We start from the raw sequence: 18,993 nt of genomic DNA, 5'->3' as shown, positions 1-18,993 counted from the left end.
CGGACCTCGTGTGTTTTTCCTACCGGGAGTCGCCGGAGGGAGGTCGAAAGAATTCAGCCGGTGCCTGGAGAGATAGGCACATACCTCTGACCGGCCCTGAATTCTGAACTTAATTCTTTCCGGAGATCTGTTCTTAACCTGAAACTATTCTTAACCTGAGGTACCACTTTAGCTAATGGGGCCTCCCGCTGCCACTGCGCCGCCGGTGGGCGATTTCTGTTGTCATCCTGAAGCAAAATTCTTAACCTGAGGTACTATTTCTGGGTTAGCGGAGTCTGTAACCTGAAGCATCTGTAACCTGAAGCGTCTGTAACCTGAGGTACCACTGTAGTATTTAGCACCAACAAGACCAGGGATGTGCCTTCCAGGCCTTTCTACCAAGCCACACCCCTTCTCCACAGGCCACACCCCTCACTGGCCCTGCTTCACACCTGGAGTGTTTGTACCTGGCTAGAATGTGTCTTTGAATTCTGATAATGTCTCTTGCTTGTCTGAATGGAGGATACAGAGCAGAGCAGGATGCATGTGTGCGTCAAAACTAAACTATTGCACAAAGGTAAGATTTGCATTGATTGCTCTGCACACTTTTGCCTCTGGTTCTGCCTGACACTGGAATCTGGCTCCAAGAGATTGCTCAGAAGGGATTGAGAAAGCTCCCCCACTCTTGCATTAAAACCTGGGGAACACAGTGTTGGGAATCTGAATACGTGCAGCTACTCACACAGACTCAATTAGGGTTTGGCAGACAGCCAAAAGGCAATGTGAAGGAGTAAGTATGCCTGGTGATACAGAGGCATGGAGACAGCTCCATGATTGGTCAAGCTCTCTCATGGGAATAATGATTAATGGCCTACTAACTGGAATGTGTGTTAGTACGAGGTTGAGTGTAGGAGTTGGAGGTTGAGAGTTTTGAGTTGGGTATGAGAGAGTTAGCTAAAGATCTGTGTTCTCTTCTGTTCCTGTAAATAGTCCACTTTATATAATAAACACCTGGTTTCTGCTTCGTCCATCCTGCCTGCAGCCAAGTCGCCAATTGCTTCCATGGATTCTGCGTTTACTCTGCTAGGTCTGGCTAAGGTCCTGCAACTAGTCAGAGAGTTGCGAAACACCAAATAGGTTTTGAGGATGGCTCAGTTGGTAGAGCATGAGACACTTAATCTCCGGGTCATGAGTTCAAGCCCCACATTGGGCAAAAGATTCCTGCACTGCAGGAGGTTGGACTAGATGACCCTCACAGTCCTTTCCAACTCTGCAATTCTATGATTCTATTTTGTCCACCCAGCCCAGTACTGTCTACTCTGAGTTTCAGAGGCTCTCCAGGGTCTTGGGCAGAAGATCTGTCCTCACTGCCCTTTAACTAGACATGCCAGCAACAGAGATGGTCTTCCACAGTCCTTAAGTCAAAAACATTACTGGTTCTCATGTTTTACGAGTTGTTTAAAATTTCACATACTTGCACTTCTCTCTGAAAATTGTTTCGGGTAAAAAATAGGGTGCTTCTACATGTCTGGTTTCAATGACCTGCAACACGAGCGGAAAAACAAGACAGCGTTTGACGATTTTCTCACTTTGCATTCTATGTTAAAATGTATATGTTTGCAAATAAATAAATAAATATGCACTGCAAGTGTGGACGACGTGTTTGAGGGACGAGCCTGCTTCCTGTAAGCCCCAGCCCATGCCTGCTGTCACTCACAGTGGCCTGTCTCTGCAGTCCATACATATTACAAGTAACCCTCAACCCAAATTTGCTTTGGGCTCTTGATTTAGCCAAGCCGGGGGGGCAGTTCTGCTAGTGTATCAATGCAAGGCACACCCGCGAAAATCAGAAGCGATACAGCACCTTAGTAACATGTTGGCAAAAAGCAGGAACAGCGATCATCTGGCTTAGGAAGTTGAGGTATGCGGCTACCACTGCCATCACACTACAGCGATGGAACATGGGCAAGTTGTCTTCATTAAGGATTGCAATGTCCTACAATGGAAGAAAGGGAGGAGGGAACCTCATTCAAGACTGGCATTGGTCATATTTTTTTCATATGGGTGAAAAGACTAAGAGCCAGGAAGGTAAAACAGTTTTTCCCCCTGTCCCAGGTCACTGTTAAGTCTTTTGAGTGGAGAAGTCAGTCCAAGTTTTATTTATTTATTTATTTATTTATTTATTTATTTATTTATTTATTTTGCAGGACAAACTAGTCTTAATAGCTTGTGCAGTGCACAACACATCTTAAAACAGTTATGGGTAGTTATGATCTGACAGTGTATTGGAGCAAGGGTTCCCAAACTGTGGTCCATGGACCGTCAGTCATTCAGGAGCTTTGTTCAGGTGGTCGGGGGTAGGGGGGGGGGTAGTCGGTGAAAAACACCAGCAATAGAATACAACATTAGAAAGAAAAGAAGCAATAAAAATGTTATGTACTAAGCTTGGATCCTAGAACAATAGGCAGGTAGGATCCTAGAATGCAACAACTGTGATGGACAGGTATCAGAAAAGCCCCCTACCCATCCATCCCATGAACACTGGGAACACTGTACTGCCCCCTTCTCATTTCTGAGCCTGCTCTACACATTAACTAAGCTTTATTTTGAAACCACAGCATGTACAAAAAGAAGGTGAGGTTCTCAAGGCGCAAAATGATGCAGCAAGTAGATTCGAAGCATACAAAATAAGCACACCATTCTTGATCAGAAATACAGATTCCAATCCGTTGACATGATATCAACAAAGCCACCTAGATGCACTTCGAAAGCCCTACCTGCAAGGCGATAGCCACTCTGATGAGGTCAATGACCACTTCTTCATTGGCTAGTTCAATTGTCATGAGAGCCAGCGTTGTGTAGAGAAGCTCAAAGTTCTTCTGGACATTGTCCTCTTCCTTACATCCTAAGTAGACATGCCTATACAGCTGCTGCCCATGCTAGAGAGAGCAGAGAGGAGTCTTGATTAAGGTTTTTGCTGGAAGATTTAGGATAAAAGAAATGACTTCTTTACACATACTCAAACTATGGAACTTGCTCCATCGCAGGAGGCTGTGATGGCCACCAAGTTGGATGGCTTTGAAAGGGAATTGACAAATTCATGGAGGAGGTGGCCATCAATGGCTGGTAGCCATGACGGCTATCTTCTGCCTCGACAGTTCTAGCCAGCAATGCTTTCAAATACCAATTGTTGGAAACCACGAGAGGGGAGAGGGCTCTTGGGCTTATGTTCTGCTTGTTGGTTTCCCACAGGCATCTGGCCAGCCACTGTAAGAACAGCATGCTGGACTAGATGGGCCATTGACCCAATCTTGCAGGCTCTCCTTATGTTCGCATGTTTATGTCAGGTTTTTTGGAGCCATTGAGGAGCCACTAGGTAATACTTGGTGCACATTCACAATACAGGTATTGGCTTCTACCAAAGCCAGAGCAGCCTCTTCAATTAAGTGGCCCTCCAGATATTTTGGAACGCGACTCCCATCAGTCCCAGCCAGCGGAGCCAAACGTCAAGGTTGATGGGAGTTGTAGGTGATGATAATAATATTGTTATATTTATTTCTAGCTTGCCTTTTCCCCAGACTGGGACTCAAGGCAGCTTCTCATGGTAAACCACCAAGAGAACAGGATACTAACCAGCTGAGCCTTTGGTCTGACCCAGCAGGGCTCATCTTATCTTCATCTAGCCCATAACTGTCAATTCTGCCTGGCAGAAGCACAGCTCTGTTACTAGACTTTACATTCAGAGGAGATGCAAAAAATAAATTCTGGGCCCTTCTACACTGAAATCACAGGTTCTACCCACAGAGCAGTGAGTCCCTATATCCCTTACCTAACAGTATGCAACATCTCTTTCTTCTAACAATTGGTTTGATCTTTAATGATATTATTACCTTTTTGATGAAATTCGCATCTTGCCTTGAAATTTTGTCCCGTTTTATCTTTAGATCCGAAACATCAGGTATTATTCTGCGCAGACACAAAACAGTATGTTACTTTGTCAAAACAGCATTAATAATTATAATTTGCAAGCAAATTACTTCTCAGCCATGGGAACACTCGGAATCATGCTGTGAAAAGTATTTAATTTATCCAGGCATTTTTGAAGTCATCTCCATTTTAATTAACCCACATTTTGCAATAACAATAGATTTCCTATTCAAAAAAAGGGGGGGGGGAATAAGTAATTATGACTCAGTACAGGAATAGTCCATTTTATGTTTTGTATAAAACAAAAATATAATTACAAGCTTAATTAAACCAGGAGCAATTTGGAAGAGCTATTTAACATTCAGGGCAGGACACCTGGATAACAAAATTATCAATTGCTGCATGAAAAACATTCAACTGTTACATTTCTGCACTTTTCCTCTCTTCGCTGACAAAATGGAACATGGAAAACAGAAGAAAAATGGCATCTATTGATCACAGTTGGAAAACATAATTTGTTACTGTAGTTTTCTCTTATTTGCTATATATTTTGAAACCTTGTTCACTTACAAAGCTGGACACCTCTTAAGATATTGAGCATAGCTGTCAACGTTTCCCTCTTTTTAAGGGAAATTCCCTTATTCCGAATAGGATTCCTCGCAAGAAAATGGAAAAGTTGACAGCTATGATATTGAGACCAAATTTTGCATGACGGTTCCTGAGATCAAGGAGCAGGTTTTCATCGATGACTGGATACAACCAGATACCATTTTCAATCAAGATGGCGGACCAAACCCTTCAAAACTGCACTGATTTCCTTGGTTTCTTAAAGTACCCAAACAATTCTAGGTTTGAGGCTGGTAGTTCATTATTAATTGCCTGCCTTTAGGAGGTTAGATGTGGAAACCAGAACTCAGAACAAAACTACAAATAGCCTGGGCTACCACATCTATGGCTAGAGGAATGAATCCAAAGAACCACCATGAGCAGAAACAAAATTGTAACACGGACGTTTGCACTAGAATTCCTGCAAGGAGCAGTTCTTGGGCTTCTGCTTGCATAAGAGGCGACACGAGTGGAAGAATATCTATGGATTTAGTCTCATTTAATCTGTACAGTCTTTAATGCATGGACAGGCCAAACTGGGGCCCTGGGCTCGATTTCATGTGGATGACCACAAGGAAAAAACAAAGGAGAGAGTGGAAAGGGGGCTGGATCCAAATAAGTCAAGCACAGAGAGGACCCACCAACATCAGTGGGCATGACACATTTAAGTCCATTCATTTGAATGGGTCTGTCTCCAAGGAGAAAGAGAAGGGCGTGGGGCTGCACTCACTTTTAGCTTTGGCGCCCCACATATGGAAGTGCACCCTTGGATCCAGCTTAGCATTTCCCCACGAGATAATACTACTACTACTACTACTACTACTACTACTACTACTAATAATAATAATAATTTATACCCTGCCCATCTGGCTGGGTTTCCCCAGCCACTCTGGGTGGCTCCCAACAGAATATTATTATTATTATTATTATTATTATTATTATTATTATTAAAGCAGTAAAACATTAAACATTAAAAACTTCCCCAAACAGGGCTGCCTTCAGATGCCTTCTAAAAGTCAGATAGTTGTTTATTTCCTTGACACCTGATGGGAGGGCATTCCACAGGGTGGGTACAACTACTGAGAAGGCCCTCTGCCTGGTTCCCTGTAACCTCACTTCTCGCAGAGAGGAAACTGCCAGAAGGCCCTCGGAGCTGGACCTCAGTGTCTTAACGATGGTGGTGGAGATGCTCCTTGAGGTATACTGAGCTGAGGCCATTTAGGGCTTTAAAAGGTCACCACCAGCACTTTAAATTGTGCTCAGAAATGTACTGGGAACCAATGTAGGTCTTTCAGGACAAGGCAAATGGTGGCAAGTGTGATGGGTTATATTCCTAGGGCTCAGCTAGGTGCAACTCTGCTGGCATTCCTAGAAATCAGCCACCACTCTTCTCAACATACTTTGGAAACAATCCATAGTGATTGTCTTCTGGACACCTAGAAAATTAATCTGGGCTGGACTGGGTCCCAAGACCATAGAAATGTCATAAATGCCATGCACCAGGCCTGAAGGCCTCCAAGGACCTGATAAACATTAATGTTTATCTGTTTTGGGCCGGACCACCTACCTGACAATCTGACATGGACAATGTTTGGTCCCTCTCCACCTTTTACTCCTTTCCTTGGAAGACAACAACAAGAGGAGCAAAAGTGAAGCAGGATGGGGGGCAGATTTATAGCAGGATGGATGGACTTTGATCCACACTAAAGGTAAAGGGACCCCAGACCATTAGGTCCAGTCGTGACCGACTCTGGGGTTGCGGCGCTCATCTCGCTTTATTGGCCCAGGGAGCCGGCGTACAGCTTCCGGGTCATGTGGCCAGCATGACTAAGCCGCTTCTGGCGAACCAGAGCAGCGCACGGAAACGCCATTTACCTTCCTGCCAGAGCAGTACCTATTTATATACTTGCACTTTGATGTGCTTTTGAACTGCTAGGTTGGCAGGAGCTGGGACTGAGCAACAGGAGCTCACCCCGCCGCAGGGATTTGAACCGCCGACCTTCTGATCGGCAAGTCCTAGGCTCTGTGGTTTAACCTACAGCACCACCTGCATCCCCTGATCCACACTACTGTGGTCTAAAGCCCTGCCTATCTCTGGGGAGGGATGGATGCATCTGTTGGTTTCTGCTCTCTTCACTGTGCAGCGAAATGCTTGTCACAAGACAATGTTTACATTCCAGTCAGAGTTGCTGTTGGAGTTTCTCACGGGAAAGGAGACTGGATGTGACGTACACTGGTTTCCTGTTTTTCACTGTTCTCACTGTGTTCTCTCCGTGCTTTAGAGGAGAGAGGATGCTTTCTCTGCTCCGGCAGAGGCAAGATGTTTTTCTGTAATCTACCAGCTTTGAAGTGTAAATAAAGTAATATAGAGTATGTGGCACGTACTCCTCATCATTCCGCTGTGCTTGGGACACTGCAAATTCAACAGCATCTGCCAATCTCTGTTTCTTATTTTCCCAAATCTTAAGTCACTTCGCCCCATTTCTGCATCCATTTGTGATTCCCCTCCCTTTAAATATTCCACACAAAAATTCAGGTACAGTTACCCAGGAATTTTGCCCAATATAATATAGTAGTTTTGTATGTCATTTAAATTAGCATGTGCACACATCTTGGTTGGGGAGTTGCACCACAATTGTTTGGAGAAGTGGAGATTTCGAATGACAGTTGTGTTTTGCTTCACTTCCTGCCTGAGAACTGCAAATTAAATAGGTTTGCATCAAAACGCAGACCAAACAAACTTCTTCCCCACTGCTTTATAAGAATGCACGAACTGCAGAAGGAACATAGTTAATGGGAGTTTTGGCAGAGATGGATTAATCTCTTTGTGCATGCCACCAATTTTAGCATCTACATCCGAGATTCCCATGGTACACTGGCATGAGCTACTGTTGCATAGGGACTCAACTGAGACCCTGTCAGACTCGAGCATTCACCTTATCCCTCTGAGCTTCACTCGGTTGTCGTGCCGATCAATAACGTTGTGCAGTATTTCTAGGACCAGCTGTCTGAGTTCAGAGTCATCCATGAGTGAAGGAGAGAGCAAAGGATCCAGAAAAGGAGCAGGCAGGGCAGCAGAAATGGTCTTGGCACTGTATCCTGTTGTGACCTGGTGAGAATCAAAGAAAAGATAAAGAGAAGTCACCAAAGAAAAGATTCAGCCAAATCACACAGCGAAAAGCTGGGTACAAAAGCTGTGCCCATTTAACTGAACAAATTATGCAGGCTGGAGCTGTGTCCATTCAGCTGCACAAACTGCACAAGGGAAAGCTGAGCCCATTCAACAGCAAAAAAAACCCCCCTGCCTACTCCATTCTCAGCATTTCTCACAGATAACCAGACAAGTAATTTGCAAAAGTATTTGCACATGTAGACTAGTCCTATGGAAAACACCACTCTCATTTACTTTTGCTTCGAGTTTAAAGAAGTGGCTATTCTGCCTGCTTAGCCATGCTGTAAGATGGATCTTTTAAAATAAGGACATAAAAGCCATCATGTCAATTTCCTCCATCACTTACCATCAGTAACGATCTCAGCAACATAATTTGAATTCGCCTGGTTCCCAAATCCCTAAAGGAAATGGAGGGGGAAACCAAAGTTAATTTGAATCAACACTTATTTCTCTCTTAAAGAGATAAACAATAACAACTTTCATAGTTGTTGGTGGTGGGATGCAGAACTTGATAAATGTTAAGATAAAATGGCAAGCTGGAATAGTAAGCCTCAGAACAGAAGCAAAAGTTGGAAGAATCCATGTGGCCCAAGGAGCAAAATGCTGTAAATTGTTGGATTTTAGTTAAAATCCACACTGACCAGCAGAAGTGATGCCTAGGTCATTCATATTCAAACGAGAACTCTGAAGGCCGAAGTGGTGAGCATAACTGCCTTCCAAGCAGTTGACCTGGGTTTGTTTCCCAGCCAACGCACCAACCAGTGATTTGCGAGCTGAGCAGCCAACATTGTAACAGCCTCGGTGTAAAGAGATGGAAAGACAGTGTTCTGTGTTTCCACATTTGCCTCGCCAGAAAGTGGCGGTATCTAGCAATTTTAAAGCAACAGCCAGGAATAGCTGTGGAAAGGTTGCGGTGAGAGAAGCAGAGTCTTGGACTCTTGCTGCACTCTAAGCATGCCTTGACCATGGCAGTGGTGAATGTCTGTACAGTCGTATCTCTGGTTACGAACTTAATTCATTCCAGAGGTCTGTTCTTAACCTGAAACCATTCTTAACCTGAGGTACCACTTTAACTAATGGTGCCTCCTGCTGCTGCTGCGCCACTGGTGCACGATTTCTGTTCTCATCCTGAGGTAAAGTTCTTAACCCGAGGTACTACTTCTGGGTTAGCGGAGTCTGTAACCCAAAGTGTTTGTAACCTGAGGTGTTTGTAAGCCGAGGTACCACTGTATATATATCTGCTACCAATATGCTAGGCCGACACACGCAGCGAAAGTGATGCAGGACCCAATCCTTCTTAAACATCCATCGGAGGTTGATGGATTGATCCAACATTTGATGTCTTTATATCCCGCTTAACTCCCAAGTTGAGATTCATCTTATATACACCTCGTGTTCCTAAGTGGAAAAAGAGACCAGTACAGTGGTACCTCAGGTTAAGTACTTAATTCGTTCCGGAGGTCCGTTCGTAACATGAAACTGTTCTTAACCTGAAGCACCACTTTAGCTAATGGGGCCTCCTGCTGCCACCGCGCTGCCGGGGCACGATTTCTGTTCTCATCCTGAAGCAAAGTTTTTAACCTGAAGCACTATTTCTGGGTTAGCGGAGTCTGTAACCTGAAGCGTATGTAACCCAAGGTACCACTGTAGTGTCACTATGTTGCCAAGGCCCATTAATTTTGGCTACCAGGAAGGAAGAGACACCTGTCAGACTTTTCTGGCTTTGAAGAGACCTTCTGCTGCTGACCTCCTTCCTTAAAGGTTGAAGTAGAAGACAAGAGAGGGACTTTGACCCTTTGAATCCTCAAAATATCCCCATGTCCTTTGAAACTGTTGATGCTCTATTTAGGTCCCATCCAAAAGAACGGTATTATTTTGGGGGGTTCGAGACTAAACAAATGATATAAAGGATTAAGTTATAAACAACATGTGATAAATGGTTTTAAAAGGAAAGGAAACCAAAGGCATAATAGGTTGAAGTGTATAATATTGAATAAGACTGGAAAGAGGGTAGGGAATTGCTGAATTTGATTGTGTAAAGGGGAACACAGAAAAGGGAGATGTGAGGAAGTCAGGAAAGAGGGCTATAAAGACAGTAAGCAAGAAATAATTTTTTTTTCTGTTTTTAGTTTTTTTTCTGATTATCCCTTCTTTTTTTCATTTTTAAACTGTGCTGTTTTTGATTGTCTTTTCTTTTTCTTTTTTTCTGATTGTGATATTTGTTTTATTATGCAAAACCTTAATAAATATTATTAAAAAAAAAAAGACAAACATATTTTGGGGGGTTCGGCAGGGGGCATCACGTAAGTTCAAAGTGGGTGACACCCTGAAGCAAGAGGACAACACTAATGATTCTGATGATGAACTCTCAGACCTGAGATGGATTAGCAAAACCAGAATGGCACTGCAGAATCAGAAGTAGTGAACAGCGGAGCACAATTTGCTTCGGACCACTTATCGCTTCTCTCTGCAGCATGAAACTATGTGGTAGAGGGTTGGGGAGAGCAACTGCTATCTGGACAGTCCTCAGTTGCACACTAGTACGTTGTTGTTGTTGTTTAGTTGTTTAGTCGTGTCCGACTCTTCGTGACCCCATGGACCAGAGCACGCCAGGCACTTCTGTCTTCCACTGCCTCCCGCAGTTTGGTCAAACTCATGCTGGTAGCTTCGAGAACACTGTCCTACCATCTTGTCCTCTGTCGTCCCCTTCTCCTTGTGCCCTCCATCTTTCCCAACATCAGGATCTTTTCCAGGGAGTCTTCTCTTCTCATGAGGTGGCCAAAGTATTGGCGTCTCAACTTCAGGAACTGTCCTTCCAGTGAGCACTCAGGGCTGATTTCCTTCAGAATGGAGAGGTTTGATCTTCTTGCAGTCCATGGGACTCTCAAGAGTCTCCTCCAGCACCAGAATTCAAAAGCATCAATTCTTTGGCGATCAGCCTTCTTTATGGTCCAGCTCTCACTTCCATATATCACTACTGGGAAAACCATGGCCTTAACTATATGGACCTTTGTTGGCAAGGTGATGTCTCTGCTTTTTAAGATGTTGTACACTAGTATATTATGCATCATTTGCTAGCCTCATTCAAAGAAAAAAATTACCAAGAGGCTAAGAGAGGTCTGCTCCTTTGTATGCAGCAGAGAAAAGAGCCAGACCGATAAAGAGTTCTAGAGGCTGATATGCCCAATTAAAATAAAAAGCCATGGGAGTCTGGTGGTTTCCTTAGAAAAGCAATGAATAAAATATAACTATGTATTGATGATTTGAATTTACGGAGGAATAAAATCCCCATCACAACAGGAATCATCCCGAGTGCCTTAGGTTCGCTGCTTCGTGACTCCCCGTCTGAAAATCGATGAGCAGAGAACGAAGCTGAATGATTCTGAATTATTCATTTCCACCAGAAGCCTGTTTATCAGCACCATCCTCCTCTAGAAAGCATTTCTCAGAAGCCTACAGAATCAATCGAGGCCAAAATAGGCAGCCTTCTACCACACTGGTCAGAATTTTTAGTTTTATAGAAAGCAGAAGGTGTTTCCAGTTAACCACATTCTATATGGCTGGACGGGTCCCTCACGAATTATTGGAGAGGGAAATTAATTTGGTAGGTGATCGGAAGGCTCAACATAGCAACACAGGACTGGAAAGGGCTCAGTGAGCCAATAAATTCAAGTGTAAACAAGAAAAAATGATTCCCCCCCCCCAATCATGCTGTAAAAGAAAACAAAGTATTCTTGTTCAATAATAAAAACATCTCTCAAAACACACTTGCAAACTTATCTTAAACAGCTGATGGCAAACACCAATGAGACTGGCAAGCTGCAAAAGGGGGATGTTGGAAATAATGGCTCTTTTATTAGAATCTTGCAAAGAAATCTACAGAAGCTATTAGGTCTTGAATGGTCTGCGACTCCATATCTCTCTATCTATGTCAGCTAGTTGTGGCATAAAAGGGAGAAAATAAAACAACCAAGAAAGAGATTCTCACCAGCCGTAGGTGACTAGATAAGGTTTACAACCTTCTCTCATTATACCAAAACTCAGAAACATTCAATGAAGTTGAATGTTGGAAGATTCAGGACCAATAAAATGAAGTACTTCTTCACATGACGCACAGCTGAACTGTGAAATTCACTCTCACAGGAGGTAGTGATGACCACCCACTTGGATGTCTTCAAAAGAGGATGAGACATATTTGTGGAAGATAAGGCTACACTAACCATGTTGGCTGGGACGCAGGTGGCGCTGTGGGTTAAAGCTTCAGCGCCTAGGGCTTGCCGATCGAAAGGTCGGCGGTTCGAATCCCTGCGGCGGGGTGCGCTCCCACTGCTCGGTCCCAGCGCCTGCCAACCTAGCAGTTCGAAAGCACCTCCGGGTGCAAGTAGATAAATAGGGACCGCTTACCAGCGGGAAGGTAAACGGCGTTTCCGTGTGTGGCTCTGGCTCGCCAGAGCAGCGATGTCACGCTGGCCACGTGACCCGGAAGTGTCTCCGGACAGCACTGGCCCCTGGCCTCTTGAGTGAGATGGGCGCACAACCCCAGAGTCTGTCAAGACTGGCCCGTACGGGCAGGGGTACCTTTACCTTTACCTTTTAACCATGTTGGCTAAGTTCTACCTATACAGATGGAGGCAGTATGCCTCTCAATACCATTTCCTGGGAACTGCAGGTGGGGAGGGGGCTCTTGTGCTCTGCTTCTGTTTGTGGGCTTCCCAGAGGGATCTGGTTGGCCACTGTGAGAACAGGATGCTGGGCCCTTTTTCTGATTCAGCATGGCTTATGTTCTTACATACTTTTGCTTTGGTGCAGCATAAGGTAAAGGTAAAGGGACCCCTGACCATTAGGTCCAGTTGTGGACGACTCTGGGGTGCGGCGCTCATCTCGCTTTACTGGCCGAGGGAGCCGGCGTACAGCTTCCGGGTCATGTGGCCAGCATAACTAAGCCGCTTCTGGCAAACCAGAACAGTGCACGGAAATGCCGTTTCCCTTCCCGCCAGAGTGGTACCTATTTATCTACTTGCACTTTGACTTGCTTTTGAACTGCTAGGTTGGCAGGAGCTGGGACCGAACAACGGGAGCTCACCCTATTGCGGGGATTCGAACAACTGACCTTCTGATCGGCAAGCCCTAGGCTTAACCCACAGCGCCACCCATATTTCAGCATATATAGTGCAATTCTATTTCTCTCCAGTTTTTATTCGCTTCCCAGACAAAATTGGAAACCGCCTATGGCTACACACTTTCTCTATGGAAATCAGATTAAAAAGAATAGGTCTATTTTAAGAGTTGGGTTGTGTTCACGCAAAGTCTCTTCACACCATTTTGAGTGATTCCTCCCTGACCTATGCCAACCTGGTTTGTGTTTGTGTGTGTTCCTGATGCTCCAGAGAATTTCTTTGGCTGGGGGAAGCAAGAAGCTGCAAAGGGGAAGGACAAATAGGAAAAGCCCCTTCTCTATATGCTTCCATCTGCACATAGTATTCAGGATCCAAGCCTGTATGCAAAGCATGCCATCCTTTATTTCTGCCTCTTTTAGGATAAACAAATTTCCCACTGGAAGCCCCAAATATGTAGCAATCTGAACAAACCCAAACTGGCTTGTGTCCAGGGTGTGTGAAGTTGCTCCCAGAACAGGAACTTTCCCCATGATGAACAACATAATCTCAGACCGATGGTAGTCTGGCAGGTTGCTTCCAAAGAAACCTAGGTGTAAAAATATTTTTTTAAAAAATTCCAGAAAGAAATATTAACAAACAGCAATGGATTTTCTTCTGCCCCGAATGAAAAACCAGCAATTGGTAATTGTTCTGTCTCCCCAGGCTGGATTTTATTATGCATATGATTTTACTTCTCTTTTTTTGCTATTTTCCTTGATTTACATATAAAAAAATTCCTTCTCCTGTTATGATTTGTTAGATTTTAAGAAGAAAAAGAAACCCAAAATATTCCAGTTAACATGCATTAGGACAGATGTGGCCAATGTGGTGCTCTCCAAATGGACTACAACTCCCATCATTCCCAACCATCAGCCTTACTGACTGGAGCTGATGGGAGTTTTAGTCAAACAGCATCCGAAGGGGTTACTCTATGTGGATTACTCCTACATCAGGACTAGAGACTGTGAAATTTTGAAAAGTCCTTATTTTATTTTATTTTATTTTATTTTATTTTATTTTATTTTATTTTATTTTATTTTATTTTATTTTATTTTATTTTATTTTATTTTATTTTAATTTGCCATTGTTATGTCGCTGGATGAGCATTTTTGGCGTTTTCTGGTTTTCCTAGTTTTTAGTATGTTGTATTTCAGCTTAGGACGCAGGTGGCGCTGTGGGTTAAAGCCTCAGCGCCTAGGACTTGCCGATCGAAAGGTCGGCGGTTCGAATCCCTGCGGCGGGGTGCGCTCCCGCTGCTCGGTCCCAGCGCCTGCCAACCTAGCAGTTCGAAAGCACCTCCGGGTGCAAGTAGATAAATAGGGACCGCTTACCAGCGGGAAGGTAAACGGCGATGTCACGCTGGCCACGTGACCCGGAAGTGTCTCCGGACAGCGCTGGCCCCTGGCCTCTTGAGTGAAATGGGCGCACAACCCCAGAGTCTGTCAAGACTGGCCCGTACGGGCAGGGGTACCTTTACCTTTTACCTATTTCAGCTTAAGTTGCCTTGAGACTTCTTCTTCTTCTTCTTTTGCATAACGTTGCAAGCAAATGTAATAAATAAAAACATCCAGCTATGTTTTACTCAAGAGTAGACTCATGGACTCATGGAAATGTGTCTCTAAGTAGGACTAGCATTGGAGACAACAAATAATTGTAATACTACTACTACTAATAATAATATTACATTCTCTTCACCTCCATGTCCCACCTTAATAACGATAATGATGATGATGATTTTTTTAATCATTATCATGGCTGCTTTTATTTATTTTACATCTGTATACTGCCCTGTACCCGCAGATCCTGGGGTAGTTCAGAGGACTTCTTTTGCCTCCACCCCACAAATGAAACCTTGAAACTATTTAAAATTACTCACCAATTGTTTGAATGATAGCATTCTGGACAATTCTCTCGTCATTTTCCTTGGCACTTGCATTGAAGCTGGCACTGCTCACTGAGCTACGTCTGTCACTTAATTCGAAATCGACGCTGAAACGCAGGTGCTTCAGTAAGGTGTTAAACACTTCTAAGACAGTTGGGCCTGTGGAGAGACGAAAACCAATGGCTTCAACCTTTGGGAACGAAAGGGTGGGTCAATGGGACCCAAATTTTGGAGAAGTACGTCTTTGAATACCAGTGGCTTTGAATCACTGGCAGTGAGTGTGATGTTGCACTCATCTGGTTGGCCACTGTGAGCAACAAATGCTAGACTAGGTGGGCCTGTGGCCTGATCCAGCGATCCAGCTCTTCTCATGTTCTTAAATGTTGGATTCTCTGTTTCAAGTGGACATTGTCAAGAATGGAGGCATCTTACTTCAGCTTTCTTAAACACAAAAAAGTGAAAAAATTCTCCACAGATGTAGTCTTCAGCTAAATGCGCTGAGAGTCATGGACCATTTTTTTTAAATACTTTTTTATTCAAACTTTACAAATAAACATATCCGTGTAGGCATACAATACAAAAATCAACATACCAATAAGCATATCAATATACATATAAAAAAATTATAATTCCTTTACATAATATGATTATTCCCTCCCCTGATTGCTCTAAAAAATAAAATAAAATAAATAACAATAATAGTAATGATAATCAAAAAATAAACAAAGCTTCATATTTGGACTCTAATTGAGCCCTGGACTCCCCTCCACCCTTTTGGTAAGTATCGAATAAGTACTACATTCTCGTATTTTATTTTTAATCCTAAATATTTAATCATTCTCTGTTAGATTTATTCCAACACCACCAGTGCCCTCTACACTTTATTTTCAATATACTTCCAATATTTACTCCAATTTTTATGAAATTTTTGTTCATCTTGATCTCGAATTCTACCTGTTAATCTATCAAGCTCGGCATATTCCACCATTTTAACCTGCCAGTCGCTTATACTAGGTATAGTTTCCGTTTTCCAGTTTTGTGCCAGCATAATTCTTGCGGCTGTAGTGGCATAGAGGAATATTATCTTATCTTCTTTTTTGATTTCTTTACCTATCATTCCTAGCAGAAAGGCTTCAGGTTTTTTGGGAAAAGTGTATTTAAAGATTTTTTTAAGTTCATTGTAAATTAGTTCCCAAAATCCTTTCACTTTATTACATAACCACCACATATGGTAGAAGTCACCTTCTGCTTCACCACATTTCCAGCATCTTCTATTCTTTATCCTGTACATTTTGGCCAGTTTCACCGGCGTATGATACCACCTATATATCATCTTCCACATATTTTCCCTCAGTGCTATACATGCCGTAAACTTTGTATTATTGTTCCATAATTCCAACCACCTTTCAAAATTGATGTTATAGCCAACATCCATTGCCCACTTTGTCATCGCCTCCTTCACCTCCTCATCTTTTGTGTACCACTCCAGTAATATATCGTATATCTTAGACAGTGTTTTACTCTTTCCCTCTACCACCTCCACATTAAACCTAGATTTTTTATCTTCAAATCCTACTTTCTTTTTATCTTCACTTAACAAACCATTCACCTGGTGATATTGCAACCAACTAGTAAATAGATTTTTTGTCTCCTCGTATGGTCTAAGTTTGAAGCCTTGTTCTGTTTCAATTATAAGTTCTTCATAAGAACTTATGAAGAGAGTCATGGACCATTAATGGAGAACCCATTCTCCACTTTTTATTTGCTTTCTACTGCGAAAGGTATAACTGGGGAATGAGCTCATTGGCTATGACCTTTGAAGGTCATAAAACTGCCACCCAGAGGACCACTAGAACTGTCCCTACCCAAACCCCACAGCCTACAGCAAGCAACTACTGGGGAGTCAAAGGGCTCAGAAGGGCTCAGCCGGAACCCACCAAACACACTGGGACCAGGCCGAACTATGGGTATCTATGGCTGCCTCAAGAGGGGATCTCCATAAAGTCCCAGGACAGGCAGAAGGCCTTGTTGTTATTGTGACTCCGTGTGTGTGGACCTGTATTCCCTGGACAAAGGGCATGGTGGTCTGCAACAAGGGCTAAGGCCTTAACAAAGCCAAAGTTGCCATCTTCTTGTCAATAACGGTGGTAACCGGGGCTCAGGTTTGGGCCTATTCCCTATGAGGCATCTGCAACTTGGAGTTGACTCAAGAGAGCTGGAGTCTCCTTGCTTGTTCCGCCGGCAGCAAGTCGCTCAGTGCAGACCCAGACCATCAAGTCCAAACTGTCATGTGCACCCCCTAATATGAAGCAACATTGGCTATAGCAGCAGAGGCCCAGAGGGAAGCAGCTGAATAAACCCAAGGGCATTGAGATGGTTGCATTTTGTTGCAATTGTACTGCTGGTGGTGGCTGCCTTGAATGCCACTTTTCGGAGGGATGGGTCCAGTGCCGGATTTACGTATAAGCTAAACAAGCTATAACTTAGGGCCCCACTCTCTTAGGGCGCCCCAAAAAATGTAAAGGAAAAAAACCACTGGATGTACTTTTCCAAAATATAAGATAAAAAAGAAATAAAATAAAACCTACATACAGCAACAGTGGCAAATGGCTTTAGATATCTATTAAGCCTATAAATTACCATATAGCATATATTCAACACAAAAAACAGCAACCATTTGTTGTTGACAAAGAACAGCTGGACATGTAAAGGGCCCCATTACCTTCAGTAGCTTAGGGCCTCATCAGACCTAAATCTGGCCCTGGACAGGTCACAGGTTTAACTTAATAACTTGTAAGTTAAAATATGGCTCTGTTATAGGTACAGTGGTACCTTGGGTTAAGTACTTAATTTGTTCCAGAGGTCCGTTCTTAACCTGAAACTATTCTTAACCTGAAGCACCACTTTAGCTAATGGGGCCTTCCGCTGCCGCCATGCTGCCGGAGCACGATTTCTGTTCTCATCCTGAAGCAAAGTTCTTAACTTGAGGCAATATTTCTGGGTTAGCAGAGTCTGTAACCTGAAGCGTATGTAACCTGAAGCATATGTAACTTGAGGTACCACTGTATTATATTATATTATATTATATTATATTATATTATATTATATTATATTATATTATATTATATGTATTTCTATCAGAGCAGGGTCCTCCTGTGATGGAGAAAATGATAATTTCATAAAACTGTACCATTCTGATGATTCCGTTTTCTTTTGAGCCTATGCTCTAGGTAAACTGAAGAGGGCTGTGCCTGCCTTTTACAGTACAGAACTAGCTGCTTTTAGGCTGTGTGTGTAGCAAATGCCCATTCCAGAACACTGGAAAGAATAACCTGTTAGAATCTATGGTGGCCATTGTATGCACGAACAGAGAATCAGCTAGGCATGGCAATTGTGATTAATCTTGAATTGTTTTGTAGACAGATGAAAGAGGATATTGGGAGACATTTAATGAATAGGAAAATTAGTCTGAGTCTTAATAAAGAAAGACATGGAAAAATGATTATATGTAATCACAGGATATTATGATGAGGGCTGATTTGAAGAGCCAAATGGTTTCGATTGGTTCAGGCTGACGGCATTGGGTTGCAATTGATAAGATTGCTGTGACCCTTTGATTAGCGAACAGAAATCACGTGTGCAATCTGGAAGCGTTTCAGAAACATTGTTTTGGATGTGGTTGCTTGCAGCCTCCTCCTTACATTTTTAAAATATATTTTTATTTAAAATTTCTTAGTTTACAAAAATACATGCATTGTCTCTTTTTTTCCAAGTTGCATTTTTTACAGATCAGTTTCATATGTTATGAGACATTTGTGCTACATACAGTGTTAGGTTAGGAAGGAGAGAGAGGGAGAGGGGGGAACGGTGAGTGGGGTGGGATGGCAATACTTCTATTCCTCTACTTAGTGTATGTGTGGGGTTTTGTGCCAGCGCCACTTGTGTGAGTTCTCTTACTATTTGCTTGTTGTATTTCCTTGGTGGTAAGAGAGGTTGGGGGGTGGCCTAGGATGTGGTTGGTTGTCTTTGGTTGGCTGTAGTGAAAATTTGGGGTTTTTGTGTGTGTATATGCCTTCTCCTTACTTTTGACGCTGTCCCTATGTGCATTTATATTTCAATAAAGCCACTTCCGGGACCTGGCAAGGAGGTGGGGTTGCGGGCATCACGCCCACCCCACGTGCGCGGGTGCTGGTTTGCAGCCTCCGCAAGAGCAGGGGAATCCCGGCCGTGTCGCCCACCCAGCCAGCCAATCGGGTGGCTGGGGGGGCGTG

The 18,993-nt window shown here is 43.3% G+C and overlaps 1 protein-coding gene across 4 annotated transcripts in view; it reads right to left on the bottom strand.

The window, feature by feature from the left end:
* The window catches only part of EFR3A (EFR3 homolog A), an 87,847-nt gene that overhangs the window by 19,615 nt on the left and 49,239 nt on the right, over positions 1-18,993 (bottom strand). For all 4 annotated transcript variants that reach the window (XM_079984243.1, XM_079984244.1, XM_079984242.1 and 1 more), the window contains exons 11-18: positions 14,717-14,881; positions 13,273-13,387; positions 8,031-8,082; positions 7,449-7,621; positions 3,870-3,945; positions 2,757-2,918; positions 1,844-1,975; positions 1,454-1,521 (exon numbers count right to left, since the gene is read on the bottom strand). In XM_079984243.1, the coding sequence (XP_079840369.1) occupies positions 1,454-1,521; positions 1,844-1,975; positions 2,757-2,918; positions 3,870-3,945; positions 7,449-7,621; positions 8,031-8,082; positions 13,273-13,387; positions 14,717-14,881 (943 nt within the window). The remainder of the gene's footprint in view (positions 1-1,453; positions 1,522-1,843; positions 1,976-2,756; positions 2,919-3,869; positions 3,946-7,448; positions 7,622-8,030; positions 8,083-13,272; positions 13,388-14,716; positions 14,882-18,993) is intronic.

Source organism: Podarcis cretensis (assembly GCF_951804945.1).
Source record: "Podarcis cretensis genome assembly, chromosome: 7".
NCBI classification, from domain to species: Eukaryota; Metazoa; Chordata; class Lepidosauria; order Squamata; family Lacertidae; genus Podarcis; species Podarcis cretensis.
This window is presented reverse-complemented; position numbering and strand designations above follow the sequence as displayed.